This window comes from Anarhichas minor, unplaced genomic scaffold (assembly GCF_050575085.1).
Source record: "Anarhichas minor isolate MPS153535 unplaced genomic scaffold, ASM5057508v1 ptg000011l, whole genome shotgun sequence".
Taxonomy (NCBI): Eukaryota; Metazoa; Chordata; class Actinopteri; order Perciformes; family Anarhichadidae; genus Anarhichas; species Anarhichas minor.
In genome coordinates, this window is record NW_027466457.1 from 5,131,247 (window position 1) to 5,145,844 (window position 14,598).

Here is a 14,598-nt window from a genome sequence, read left to right on the forward strand (position 1 = left end):
GACGATGAGGTATTAATATGACAAACCGGACACTGTAGGAGTTAACTAACTCCACAAGGTGCCTGCAATGCAACTTTACGCGCGCCAGCTGCTGATTAACCTGAAAGAAGAAGGAGCTCGGCGGCGTGCAGATCCACGAAGAAGAATTCGACGCTCTCATGACTCATCAGTACGCGACAAAGATGGCCGCCTGTGGGCTATTCCGCTCCCTGTCTTCCAACTTTTTCACAGTTTTGCCTTTACTTACCCGCCCGGCAACACTTTCACCGCTGCGGCTGGCATCTCAACCTTACTTTGGAAGAACACTAGCCACTTCTTGTCGATTAACAGCAGGTATTCCCCCCGTGGGTGTGTTTTATTGTAGCATGTTAGCTAACATTTTCGGTTGCTAGAGGGTAACATTAGCTAGAGAAAAGGACACGTGAGCTCACGACGCTGCTTCATGTCTGTCTGTGTTTATTCTGGTTGTCATACATTACACAACACTACACACTCGTCCAGTGGGAGGCTCGTTGTGGTCTGAGTCTGTTGTGTTATCTTGCAGCACTTAAATTCACAGACAAGCACGAATGGATCCGAGTAGAAGACGACGGAGCTGTTGGGACTGTCGGGATCAGCAAGTTTGCGCAAGTAAGTTCTCTCGTGCGTGTACCCAAACAGACACGCTCACGCACACACCTGTAGGTTACTCGTTACTAAATACTTTTGCTACAGTCTTTGACCTTGCTTTCTGCCGCTTGCAGGAGGCTCTGGGAGATGTAGTTTACTGTGGACTACCAGAGGTGGGAACACAGCTGGCTCAGCAAGGTATGAAGTTGAGGGCAGTGTGGCTCAGGCTAACGATACACGCGTGTAAAATACTGTTTATGAAGGAATACAACCTGATTGTTTAAGAGAATCTGTCGGAAAATGCCCAATATTTTTAGCGTGCAGTTTTTCCAACATGCCTTTCAAAGCAGAGACATCTAAATGATTATGATTTTGCATTTTAAAGAGAGAGATGCATAATATTTCCCTCAGATGCTGTTGTGTTGAGAAGCAATTGTTTGGCTACTTTCCATCCATGATTTAAAAAAAATAAATCTTTTAATAGTAACATGAATGTAGCTTGTTTGGACAAACGCATGAATAGTCACCATCCCACAAAACACTGACCGTAGTTAATGTCAACATAGCAGCAATATTTGCCCGTTGCTTTCTGTGCTGTTGTGAAAGGACCTAACTTATATATAAATGCACTTGTTTCTAACCTCTACTGTCACAGATGAGTTTGGAGCTCTGGAAAGTGTGAAGGCTGCCAGTGAGCTTTATTCCCCTTTGACTGGAGAAGTTGTAGAGGTCAATGCACTACTGGCAGACAATCCCGGTCTGGTGAACAAATCTTGCTACGAAGATGGTAAGCGCATCCATACCAACACGTAGTCGAGTCTATGTAGTATACTTTAGCCTCTCGTTAAAGCTTAAACAAGAGCAAGTATGATGTTTGTCTATGTTAACAACACTCTGGAGTCCTACGGTCATTTGTGTGGTTTTTAATTGACACTAGTTTTTGTTTACCTTATAAAAAATATCACTGCAGATTGGTGTACATCGTGTTAAATATATTTGTTCGGTGTTTAGAGTCGGTACACTGGGAAGAAATGTATGCGCTACTTTCTTATTGACAGTAGATGGCAGTAATGCAACATAACATAGAAGGCAGCCACTGTGGATTAAGGAGATGAAGCCTGTTTTGGAAATTGATATCTCGTACTTTGTTCAATCTGTTATTTTGTTTGTAAAAATTAACCTTTTAATAGCATGTTTTATCTTTCAAGTGTGAACCATCTTTATCCTTCACTTCATGTTTTAGCCCCTTCTCTAGTACTTCAATTACTACTCCACTTACAGACTTGCAGCTCGGTTGATATAGTTATCCATCACACAGAACATGTCAGAATTACATTATCACTGCATGACAATGCCCTGCAGAATTTTAAGTTCACCCATAACTGCTTTTCTGTGCATTGAAAATGTAAGTTTATTCAAACATTCTTCACTGTAATTCAATCTCCATACTGTAATGAGCAAAAGAAGTCTTTGACTGCCTGGAAAAGATGTTGGCAGAGATAAAAAACATTTGACTTGTGCTGAATGGGCTTGAGTACGCAAAAAGGGTCCTAAAATCCCAGCATAACCTGATTTGAACCTATTCAACATAGGTTGGCTGATGAAGATGACCATTGGCAACCCTGCAGAGCTCGATGCTCTAATGGATGAAGCAGCCTATGAGAGATACATCCGCTCCATTGAGGACTAACCTAACACCTGTACACTAATAAGTGCTACATGCCCCTTCTCCTTTTCAAACACTACTGGCAGGAAGATCCACAAGTTGTGCCTGTGTCAGCTACAACGCTATGCTTAGCATCCACCAGTGGAGCTCCAGAAGGCTGACCTGCCAGTGTTGTAAAGCTGTGAATATTATGAATCCTTTATCTACTGTTAAAGACTGACTTTAGGGGACCTGTGAATCTGCACTGACTAAACATCTTGTGTTGAGTTTTTGCAGTCTCAAGTCCCCAAACGGAAGCGACTGAGACTCACTCAATAGAGCAGTTTCCATACATTTCATTCAAAGGAAAACTTGAAATCTCTGTTGTAGGACATTGTCAGACTTTAAAAAGCACTTTGGTCTTTATGGTATCAATAATAATGTTGGTCTACTCTGCATGTGCGACGGCTAAATTGTAGGCATTGGACCTTTTTAAAATTAGAAAATAAACATTTCCTGAGACGTTGTGTTTTCTGTCATTTGTATTGAATCCCAAAGTCTAGACTTCATATTATAAAAGTGGACGGTTAAAAACAAAAAAAATACTGCTTGTAATGTAGTGTCACTCATGTGATTACACAAGATCTTTGACATTACACAGCTATTGAACAGGTAATATGCTTGACACTGTCAGAGTGTTGCACAATATGAATTATATTAGTATATTTAATCATTTGCATCATTCAAAAGTTTGAGTAAACTCGCCCATTATATCCACACCTACATATTTCCAACCAAAAGTAATCCCCCAATATACAGCTATCTATAAAAGGTAGCCCCTGAACCAAAATTCTTTTTTTTGATACAAACACTGACAATGAAATATACATTTTCTTGATGCGGTTTACATGAGATTGTAAACACAAATAGACCTAATAAAAAAAAAAAAAAAGACCTACTGAGATGACGCCAAATGCCTTTTTCCTCCTTGTCCGACTCAAAGGCGTAATGTATATTTTTGTGCAGCATTCCTCAGATTTGTGTGAATTTGCTGAACACTAAATGTACAAAATGTTTTGAATGAGCATTCTGCAATCCTCTTTGTCTCAACACATTTTCCTCACTCTATCCAAAGTCTAGAGTCCAGTGTAGAATTGCTTTTTTCCCCTCATCTTTGCACTTAAAGACTATTGTTCTGTAACATTTTGTACTTGTGCATTTTATAGCAAGCAACTGTCTGGTCACTTAGAACCTGTAAACTTTCCTTCTGGATCACCTGACTGAGGAGACCGCCCCACCGGGTACCACAGAAAACCTGTCCTTGGCTGTTGGAGTTCGTCTGGCTCTGCCCCGAGGAGCAGGAAGCTGAGGGAGTCCCTCGATTCTGCGATGATCGCTCTCCAGCCTCTCCTTTCTCTGAACTCCCTCGTACAACACACTGGCAGTGAAGTCTCTCTCATTAAGGAAGGCAATGGTCTCATCCCTCTTGCGGCTCACGTATCCTTTTAGAACAGCATTGTAGGGGTTTGAGGCGGCATCTGCATCTGGATCTTCCTGCTGGTGTTTGAATTCCATGCGGGTGATAACGGGCAACAGGAACTGCTTCCCTTCTGTTACCACACCGCCATCCCTGTGCGATAAGCCCAGAGCCTGAGAGACGAGGCGTGGGGGCAGAGGCACCAAGTCGCAGCCTGAACGCTTGTCCACGTACTGTCCAAACTCTTTTCGCACCAGAGCTACATCTTGCAGGGAATGACTCCTCCGCTCCTCCAGGTCTGTAACTATTCGCTCAGCATATGTCTGGCCAAAGACCACACCTAAGCAGTGAGGATAGCAGGGAAAGGAGATTTATATGTTACGGTGTGGAACTGTAGGTAGTGTGTTACGAAACCAACATTTCTTGAGACTGAGCATGATCGTTCCCTCACCTGCACGTCGAAGCATGGATGCAGGACATTTCCAGGGCTTGTGAATAAGCTCATCGGGCAGATCTGCAAGTTCAGGACACCATTTCCTAACATAGCTGCCGTAGGGGTCACAGGTCATTGCTGCATCGACGGGGTGCATGACAAAGTTCCAGTGATCCAGACCACACATGCCCCCATTCTGCCACATCATAGCATCTATGGCAACATCAGCATCCACTAAGGTGTCCTAAACACATGTAAATGTTGGACACAGTCAGTAAGTAGTATTGTACTATGTGTTGCTGCTTTGTGATATCTATGTGAGTGCATTTTGTGCCTTTTTATACATGCACGTCTCACCTGGAACCAGCGATAACCTTCTTGCCAGGGCAGATAGAGATATGCGATCAGAAAAGACGCCACCACATGCCTCATGTAGTTGTTAATCCAGCCCGTCAGCCACAGCTGCCTCATGGCTGCGTCCACCAGAGGGTAGCCTGTTCGCCCTCGCTGCCAGGCCTTCAGGTGGCCACGATCACTGCTCCATCGCAGAGCCTGCAAATACCAGTGGATGAATAATGCTTCGTCATAAAAACAGTTCTTCATTATGTGATATAGGCTTTTAGTAATGAAGAAAGTGAAGGGTAGTTCAACTTAACTTTGTATTTATGAGTAACACTTTCAGTACATGTTATTAATGTGTCATCAACATGTCCGTGGCCAATTTCTACCTTGTATGGAGGTCTGAGGGATTCCCATGGGAGGTCAGGAAACAATGTCAGCTGCCAGTAAGCCAGATCTCTCCACGCCAGTGTGCGTTGAAACTTTGGGGGTCGACAGCGTGCCCCTTTGGCGTCCCACAACAGCCAGCGTGGGCTGAGCTGACCAAAGTGAAGGTACGGAGACAGACAGCTGGTATTTGGGGCATCTGCCCTGCCGGACTCTTTTTCATATCTATACACACCTTGGATAGATGGAACAATCATATGATACTGTAAGATCAATGTCACACTTATTAACATTCCTCCAAACACAGATACGTTTACAAAGTACACGCAAGGTGTCTCACCATCATTCAGAAAGGCCTCTAGCCGGGCACATGCTCCTTCCTCGCTGAAATCCCATGATCTACGGATGTTAGCTGCCCAGTCAATCTGAATGCCGAAATGAACAAAGAAATGCATTGAGGACTTCATGAACTAACCTAATCTTCTTTTCTGAGATATTTTCCAATATTTCTGCTTCATTGGATAGTGATAACTTGAAGAGTGACAGGAAAGGCAGGGGAGAGAAAGAGGGGATGGAATGCAGCCATGCACCCATTTATGACCTAATCTTAATGTACACTGGGATACAGCTCGGCCCTGCAGGGCAGCTCTGCTGTGGTTACCGACCGTTGTGCCATCCTTCCTGCGGGGCATGCGTGCCAGACCTAGCGTGCCCAAAGAGACACCCTGAGGCCAGTGGGCAGGTGTGGGGAGAGATGCAGGAGGGTCCAGGGGGGCCCCTAATGCAGACCATGGGTTCTGTCTGCAGCAGTTCATGAAGTGAGACACTGAACCTATTCCTAAATCAAGAGAAGAAAAAACAGTCCACCACCAAATTAACTTCTTTCCAATAGTATACATATTTTAAGCTTTGATATTTATCACAAATATTTAAGCAAACACCAAATTAATTTAGTTGAGACTAACCTCTGAGTCCAACACCCTCCGTGCTGACAGAGTAAGGGTCTCTAAGACAGTACGAGTGGAACATCCTGCAATCAACACCATCTTTTTGAAGGGCCGACACCACCACATCATCCCTCTCCTTCAGCCAAGGCTCATAGACGGCGTTAGCCACAACGGTTCTCGCCCCGGTCTCCTTTACGAGCTCCTTAAGGGTACGCAGAGAAGATCCATTTGCCCCGAAAAACACAAGATGGCTGCCAATGCTCTCCAGAGATGAAGAGAAACAAGACAAAGCTTGATGAAGCCAGTATTTACCTGTTGAGTAAGAAAAGGTGTGATTGGACAACAGTCAGGAGACTAAGCTTTAGTTCTATATGTGAAGTTATATGGCGAGCGCAGCCACCACAAAGAGCAGTGATGCATTGTGCTTTGACAAAGATTGCCAATAATCACTATTTTCTCTGTGAACGTACAAGCTCCCCCCATAGCCACTGTGATCCCAGGTCCCTCCTCCTCCTCAGGGCTCCAGATGAAGACAGGGATGACAGGTGCCCCAACCTCCAACGAGCCAGTGAGAGCAGGGTTGTCCCAAAGTCGCAGGTCCCTCCTGAACCACAGCAGAACCGGTGGCAGAGCTGACGGAGAACAGGGCAAACCTACAACCTGCTGGCCAGCGCCTTTACGCCGCTGTCGCCTGTTCTTTTTGGGTTTTGGTTTCCCTGATGGATTCAAATCACCCTCGTCCATCATTTTGTCACTTTCTTCAACCGTGTCTTGCTTGGAAATTGAGCCAGACTTGCTCCGACTTGTTCCTGGTGTCTCCTTTTCATATTTGTCAACATGGGTGCTTTTCTGAAGCTCTGTTTCTTGGTTTGTCTGTGGTGGGTTCGCCTTGAACCAGGGTCCAGTTTGTGGTAAGTTGTTGTTTTTTCTCCCGACAACTACATCTGCTAGCTTCGTGTGTTTGCTTCCCTGTGGCTCAGACACAGATGTCAGTTGATTCGGTCTGTCTCCAGGTTGCTGAGGTCGGGACTCTTGGCTGGGGGTCGACAGCTGCTGATCTTTCATTTCCAGTAGAGAGAGTGCCAGTGCAAGTTCCAGTTCATCATCTTCACTCTACAATTGAATTAGGACAATTATTGATAAAACAACTGCATATAGTCATTGGGGTGGAAATGGGAAAGTGTATGTATAATATTTGAACCATTTGAAAATAGTAAAAAGCATAACAAGAGCAAGAAAGCAAGTTGTTGTAGTTATGACCTGTGTAGCGTATACGATCAAACACCAGGGTTGGTGTTTTGCAAAAACGATGCAATTTTTCTTCTATTTGTTTATTACTTTCAGGAGCAAGGCACAAAATAATGTCACTAAACGCTGTACTATGTATGATTGTGGAAGTGTCAAATAACCAAGTTTTGATTCAGACTTTACGATAGACTATCAAGGTTGCTGTCAACTTAAAGTCCTGCGTACTCCTCATACTGAGGTGTTTTCTATTATTTAAGCTGACTAGACGACTTCTCAGGATTGTGTGGGTGTGCACAGACTGTTTGGTGGACATCTCTCTGACTACTCTATTAGCTTTGTTCCACCTGTAAGAGCGGAACACCGTACATCTTTGCCATTAGGGTTAGCACTTATCATGAACAAACTAATATCTATTAATTGAGTTGTTTGCTTTTGTGACAATTAATTCTTATCAGAACTCTGATGAGCAGCAGACGTATAACCTAGTCAAACACCTGGGTGTGCAGTTGATAAGTGTATTGATTAGTGACATTAATTACTCTTCTTGGTTGTAAACTCACGTTGCTATTAGAGGAGCTGCTCCCACCGCAGGTTCTAAGCTGACACACGCTAACTTTAACGCTAACTACCATCACTAAAGAGCAGGTAAGCGAGCACAGCCCTTAAGTAGCTACAGTGAAGAAGTGTCTGGTGAAGATGTTAACTCAGCCAAGAGTCAGCTATTCATATTGTTGACACGTATTCTTATCTTAAAACACTAACATTACAACCTGATAGTCATAACGTTACTTATATTCGTATATACTTAACAAACACTGACCTTGGAGAAGTATTCCCTGTAGATGGAGGTCAGGGTGGAGTGCAGGGGTCCGTTGGCCGTGGACAGAGGCTGGATGAGGGACAGGAACTGTGAGCGGGTCTCCTGGTGCCCCAGAGCGGACACACACGTCGCAAAGAATCCCTCGGGATCCTCTCGACCCACCAGCACTTCCCTTAACGTCTTCCTCACTAACACTTTACTATCAGCTGCTGAAGGAGGCATCTTCAAATGTAAGGTAAATTGTAGCAATAAAATGCTGTAAAACTTCTGTGAATAATCATCTACTGCATAGTTTAAACAAATATTTACCACACAATGCGCCCCACGTCCTGAACCTACTCTTCAGTACTGGTTATCTTATCAAACAGCTGATGCCAGAGTTACACAAGCCATGTGTTAGTGTTTTGTAACCTGCAAAGTTAAAGGTTTGTAATGGATTAATCTCACCTGTAGGGGGTGTACCAGTCTAAAAAATAAGAGTTATGGGGGGAAGACAGTGAAACCCATGGGTGCCTGGCTGTTTTTATCACAGCATCAGAGTAACGTTTGGGATTCCCTTGTTTATATTTCTTTAATTTGATATTAGGGTAGAGAGGGTTAAATATATAATAAATGCTCCGGGAATTTCTGTTTTTGTCAGAGGTTTCTCTCTCTTCCTCCCTGTTTCATCTACAGTAATGATTACACTGACATGGTAATCTACGCTTCAACTCACATGTGCCATGACAAGGGCCCACACAAGCTAAAGCCAATCAAATAAAGACCCTTTGGTCATTTCTATTGATGTGAAAATGAAGGGGGGGGGGGGGGGGGCGGGTCATCTCCCTTAAGATAATCATTCTATATTTTTTGCATAGCCTTCATTTTGACAGGAATGTGGTCCTTTTCAAGTTCACCCTGTGATGTGAGACTGATAAACAAAGCCAGGAGACAGTCTACCCAGCAGTGAATGTTTAATCGTATTCAAGCTGTAGAGGAGTTGCTAAGTAATTGATTTCTTTAATGATACCATGCATAAGCTTGTGAATGTACGCAGCAGGGACAATAATATATATATACAAAGACATATGTGGACCAAACACTATAATGCTTTGTATAGTTAAGCTCCAGTTATACTGAAATTAATCAACGCTGTATTTTAAATTCATCCAAAATATGACTTGTATGACATGTACAAGCCAAGGACATGCAGTCGCCATTATTCAAGCTTTCATCTAAGAAGAAGTCAGTGTATGAAGGAAGATGTGTTGAGAGCTATGGTATGTGGCGAGAGCAAGACAGAAAGAGAGGGAGAGAGAGAAAGAGATTGAGAGAGAGAGAGAGAGAATCAATAGTGTTTAGACAGAGAAGTGGAGTCTAAGTGTGTGATCAATAGAGAGCAGAGAGGAGAGATTAGCTGCTTTTCTCTCTCAAACTAACACTGACAAATTGGTGAATTGGTGTATCGGCCCTTGGGCTAAACGGATTGACCTGCTGTTTCCATGTTCTACCGTGTACTGTCAATAAAGATCTGTGTTCATTGTGGCTCTCAATGACGAGAGTGAATGAAGCACCGGAATAGTGAAAGGAAGGAAGGGAAATGGAGAAGTCTGAAGAGAGAAAAGCAAAGTATAGCTCAGATGCCCAAATGGCCTCGATTCTCATAAAATGTCTTCACCTTTGTCTCATTAACACATATGTGCACTCACATGTGCATCGTCCGCACACTGTTATAAAACCATAATAACGTCTCCAGGAAAATTAATGGAAAGACAGATTAAAAACTAAGTGAGGAGAAACGGGCCACTGGTGTAGCTATTTGCAACTCATAAATCATTCTGACACACCCACGCGCATGTAGACGCATGCATAGACACACACACACACACACACACACACACACACATACACACACGTACTGTAATTAACCACAGGCTATTTACTCTCTCCTGCTGTAAATTAGACATGCAGACACAGTTATTACATTAGGGGGATCTGCCATGCAGAATACTAACAGGAGGAGGAGGGGACACTGGTACACACAACAAACCGCTCATACAAACATAAACACACACATACACGTACACAAGAAAGAGGGTATGGAAGAATCATAGACTGACGGGAGTGAAAATGAAGCTGCAGCACAGAGAATAGGGGCCCCCAGCTCTTTGTTCCCTGCTGCATTTCATTATCTGAAACGCCAGCCAACACACACTACACACACACACACACACACACACACACACACACAACGCACCTCCCCCTTCCCTAAAGCTGTCTGCCTCCACTCCATGCACACAGCACAAAAAGAGGAAAATAGAGATACTGCGTCAGTGCCATTCACTGGCATCTGAACTCAGTCATGACAACCATGTCTGCATGGTCATCCTGAGCAGATCAGCCTGTCCAGAAGCTGCTCTCAGTTGAACACTTCCATTCAACCTGCGCTGGCAAAAAAGCACCTCCCCATACATTCTATTTTAAGCAGAACAATAGGAGATAAGGACTTGATTAAAGCAAGTATTGATACCCTGTCTCCTGTAGCTTGTCTCCATTAAGTTCATTTGAAGTTTTTTTTTTTTCCCTGGCAGTCCACTTCCTTCTGTGTGTGTGTGTGTCCTCTGGTTCCCCCTCCCTCCCTCACCCCTCTCTGTCCCTTGGTTTTCCCACGGTGATCGATAGCTCATTACAATCATTGACTGCGGCTCATCAGCACCTGTTAAGGTCTGGAGAGACGGAGAGAAGGTGCATGAGCATCTGACAGTGTTTGTTATGTGACGCAAGCCTATTGATAACTTGGACATTTGAATACTTATTTTCTGAAATCATCGTTGCGGGTGTCTAGTTTGTCGTCGCTTTATGGTCCGTGCTCTTGGAGAACATCTTATTATGCAACTCACGTGGGTACCATGGTTTGTTGCTATGGTGATTGCCAAGGGAGCCAGAGTATTATAGGTGTTTATCCTAGGCAGGAGCAAGGCTATACTCACCGTCTATCAGGGCGAGCTTGAATTTACCACACAGTTTGGACCACACATTAAGATCAACGCAGTCACAAAGGGACAAAGACAAAATACAGCATAGTGCCGACGTGATTTAATGGATAGAACGTTCAGTATTCATATTCCTAGAAGAAAGACCTTGTTCAAACACTCAGTTGTTGGTTTAATGCGTCACTGCAGGGTTTGTTTTTGGAGAGGAAGCTGTGAGCAGGAAGAAGCAAACAGAGAGACTCTGAGAGACCATTATACACTACAAACCATGGTTAAAGCGAGGAGAAATGTGTTAAAAACACAAAATAAAAGAGATAATAGTGAGACCTCAAGAAGTCCCCCGTGGATTCATTCACAGTTGGTGGTCTAAGAAAAGAGGAAAATTGGCGTAAGAGTGTCAAGTTTTAAGGAAAGGGGATATACATAGAGTGATTACAATGGAGGATTGAAAAGAGAACAAGTCTCTCAGCCCATGCATAAATTACACACATCATTTACATATTCATTATGTTTTGTGTACTAATGAGAGTATTTGCTTAATGGCTCCACCACCACTGGCAGCTATTGTTTGACATACGATATTTTAAAGAGGAGGACAAAGAAACAAGGGTCATTTTAGAAAAGTGGGCGAGGTCAATGGTACACAGTTGATTTCATTGATAATCGGATCAATTGTATTAATGTACAGTGTGTGTGTGTGTGTGTGTGTGAACAAGCACAACCTGCATAAGGCTCTTAGAGATGAAACAAAAGCACACATGATGGGGGTTGGTAAAAGTTAATTAAAACAACACAAGCTTTATCCAAACTCAGGGGTCTCTTCGTCTTTCTCCTCTTGTCTCGGTGGAATAAGTAACTGCTGCGGTAATTAAAAGCAGGGCAGTAACTCTGAGCATTCCTTCAGTGCCAAAAAAGTCTTCCAAATGACAACAAAGACCGACGATTTGCGGCGCGCATTTGAGAAAGGAAAAGTTGTATATGTGTCAATTAGCTAATGTTGTGTTCATTTACAAATGCAGCATTTCATACAAACATAGGATAAATGATTTAGAAAGTGGATGAGGAGAAGAGAGAGGGATGGAAATGTAGAGACAGGGGGAAGGGCAACGGAGGGATGAGCTACAAATGAGAGCGATGGCGGTGGCAGGTTGGCACAGTGCCATCCAGTCAGGACTTGAGCGGGGGCGGGCATGGGCATGGGCGAAGGGGTGAGGACAATAAGAATAGAAGAGGAAGAGAAACAGACCTCCATACTGCTACCATGGTGCCACCTTGGCACAGGCACAATGGGGCGAAACGAACAGCAAAGCGGACAGAGAAAAGGAAGATACAGAAGATATCAGAGGACAGCAGAGCATAGAAATGAGGACGATGCCAGAAGACACATGATGACTCAGATGTAGCTGGATGAAGGGAAGCATAGAAGGAGCGAAATGGATGATACTATGAAAGCGTAAACTGTAACATGGTGATGACCGTTGATCATACGAAGAAAAATGTCGGTGGAAAATCCTACATTCCATTAATTTTTCCAATTTTCTTTCGCTCAATGCCAGCCACATCGTGCCAGCCAGTGGGCGCCATGCCAGCTTGCAGTCGTGGCATACCCGGAGCGATCAAAGCGGTCGGCGGAGAACTGTCTTAGTCAAAGACAAGAGGACTCACCTCTGAGGATTTGCTGCTAATCGCCGTTTGCTTGCTTGGACAAAGCCAAGAAGAGGTGCCCAGGCAACGGTTGCCAGCGATTCTGTGATGGCATTTTTTCAGGGGCGGCAAGGGCACGAGGAGAAAGATGGCACGCTGCCAAGCCAACATAACGCACACATTGGCAAGCTCAAACCTCCATACAGTGAGCAGGACCGTTTCGGATGCCTTTAAATGTTTTGGCAATGGCATCCCCTCAAGGGAGAGACCAAACACAGAGATGGCATCGTGCCAAACGCAAACAGGGAGGCATTCGCGGGCGCCACCAGAAGCTGTATAAAGGTGTAGTAAATGCAGACAATAAATAGTAGCAGAAGGTTTGAACCAGAGCCAAATTCAACTATGGTAGGAGTATTGGACGAAAAACATTTCCTCGATGCCAACTCTGCTCAGTGCCAATTGCTGCACTGGAAGAAAGCTGCTGACCAATACAAAGACCTACAAGGGATCATACCATTCCAATATGAAGAGAAAGAGTATGTGGAAGATGAGAAATAATGAGCAAAATGAATAAAGGATATAGCAGAAGAAAAAAATTGGAATTTTGTGCCTAACGAAGAACAGTGGGAGTGGGTGGACAAGGATGATGAAGAGCCTCTTCCCTGCACATGCACACCTGGGACATTCTTAAAGGGATATCCCCTCAGACTGCTGTGTGTGTTAAAGGGAGGGATGTGTTGGCATCATCTCCAGGGTGTCACGCTGTGTTTCTCTATTGCCAGTCAGGGAGGGTGCTGCAGTCGTCAGGGGCGGGCAACTGTCTGGGCATCTCATCTGCAGCTAATTAACAGCCACACACTAATTCTAACAGCCGATCATAATTAGCGATTTAATCGCTCGTCAACGCTTTACTCCCCCCTTAAATTGTGCCTCCTATTTGGACACGTGCGGATAAGCTAAGGAACGCCGGATCCCCCCTCCCCTTCTCCTCGTCCTTCTTTCCTTCATCCTTGGCTCTAGACTCCAGTGGGATCTTAATTAAGCCTGGGCTTCATTATGCAAATGGAGTACAATAAACGACAGCAGAGGTGGAGCTGGATCCAGACTGAAACGGAACGGTGGGAGGGGAGCACTGGAAGTGGAAAATGAAGAGATGTGGAAGGTTACCAAAATCGTCTGTATGATGTTACTGCATTACAATGTTTGTACGTTGTTGTGACATGTCTTCAGTGTACCACTACCACATGTGGTGTGAGAACCAACGTTTTTCGCTCTGACGCTCCATCTCTGTTGCCATTGGAAAAACTTCTCTGAAATAACACTGGATATGTTATCTCTCACAAAGCAAATTCATAAGGGAACGGTGACAATGAACCCCTTTATATCACCAGTTGGCCGTTGTCGTGGATACGAAGAAAGATGGTAGAGATAGGAAGGAAGGAAGAAAGAAAGGAGGCAGACAGAAACACTGACAGTGGCAGCGGCATGGCAGCTAATGTCATCTCAGTTTAATCATCGCATGGGATCATGGGGTTCATGAAAATTCATTTGCATATCATTAAATGGAGAGAGGTTATTTGGTGCAGGCAGCCAAAATGGGATTGGATGAAGCAAGAAAAAAAAGGCAAATGGTGGGGCTCGTTATTAAACAGCAATGTTTTATAGTCCGCCAGCCAATTCATTTAATTTGGGCGTAATTAAAATGTGTCAGACTCGATCAATCATTCCAACACGGATACTATCAATGTTTCAGTCTGAAAAAAGAATAATCAGTGAATATGCGGTTGGACATTTTCCAATAACAGTTTAAGTGCTTTAGTCTACTGTGAGCTTGACCCATCCACTCTTTTTTTCTAATTTATCTGAAGGAGTGTGTCAAATCATCCTTTGTGACTTCTCTGTATTTTGTCAAGACATGTCCGTCTCTGACAGGTGGTGATGCCACCTCGTGTTAGTCAATAAGAGAATAGCTCACACTGTCTTTTTGACCTCAGTAGTAAGCTGTCAGTGGTGTGTATGTATGTGCATGCACATGTGCATTTCACATTTGCATAAGTGATGTAATTAGACCGCCCTT

The 14,598-nt window shown here is 43.9% G+C and overlaps 2 protein-coding genes across 2 annotated transcripts; one reads left to right on the forward strand and one right to left on the reverse strand.

Moving 5' to 3' along the window:
• The first annotated feature begins 30 nt into the window (after positions 1-30).
• Positions 31-2,776, forward strand: LOC142947425 (glycine cleavage system H protein, mitochondrial-like). Its single transcript, XM_076088993.1, has 5 exons — positions 31-333; positions 545-630; positions 744-807; positions 1,265-1,396; positions 2,202-2,776. Exons 1-5 carry the CDS (start codon positions 159-161, stop codon positions 2,297-2,299), a joined length of 555 nt encoding a protein of 184 aa, XP_075945108.1. The 5' UTR covers positions 31-158; the 3' UTR covers positions 2,300-2,776.
• On the reverse strand, positions 2,406-8,127 carry LOC142947879 (deoxyribodipyrimidine photo-lyase). The gene is made up of 9 exons (XM_076089749.1): positions 7,906-8,127; positions 6,308-6,950; positions 5,856-6,149; positions 5,556-5,728; positions 5,231-5,315; positions 4,893-5,125; positions 4,522-4,716; positions 4,183-4,408; positions 2,406-4,071 (listed from the first exon to the last, which is right to left on the reverse strand). Exons 1-9 carry the CDS (start codon positions 8,125-8,127, stop codon positions 3,527-3,529), a joined length of 2,616 nt encoding a protein of 871 aa, XP_075945864.1. The 3' UTR covers positions 2,406-3,526.
• Between the last annotated feature and the right edge of the window lie 6,471 nt (positions 8,128-14,598).

Coding starts and splice junctions, on each gene's coding strand:
- LOC142947425 (XM_076088993.1), top strand. CDS start 159: ATGACTCATCAGTACGCGACAAAGATGGCCGCCTGTGGGCTATTCCGC. Junction 631..743: donor GGATCAGCAAGTTTGCGCAA/GTAAGTTCTCTC, acceptor TGCCGCTTGCAG/GAGGCTCTGGGAGATGTAGT. Junction 1,397..2,201: donor CAAATCTTGCTACGAAGATG/GTAAGCGCATCC, acceptor TATTCAACATAG/GTTGGCTGATGAAGATGACC.
- LOC142947879 (XM_076089749.1), bottom strand. CDS start 8,127: ATGCCTCCTTCAGCAGCTGATAGTAAAGTGTTAGTGAGGAAGACGTTA. Junction 5,316..5,555: donor GCAGGAAGGATGGCACAACG/GTCGGTAACCAC, acceptor TTCGGCATTCAG/ATTGACTGGGCAGCTAACAT. Junction 4,717..4,892: donor CCCTCAGACCTCCATACAAG/GTAGAAATTGGC, acceptor TGGTATTTGCAG/GCTCTGCGATGGAGCAGTGA.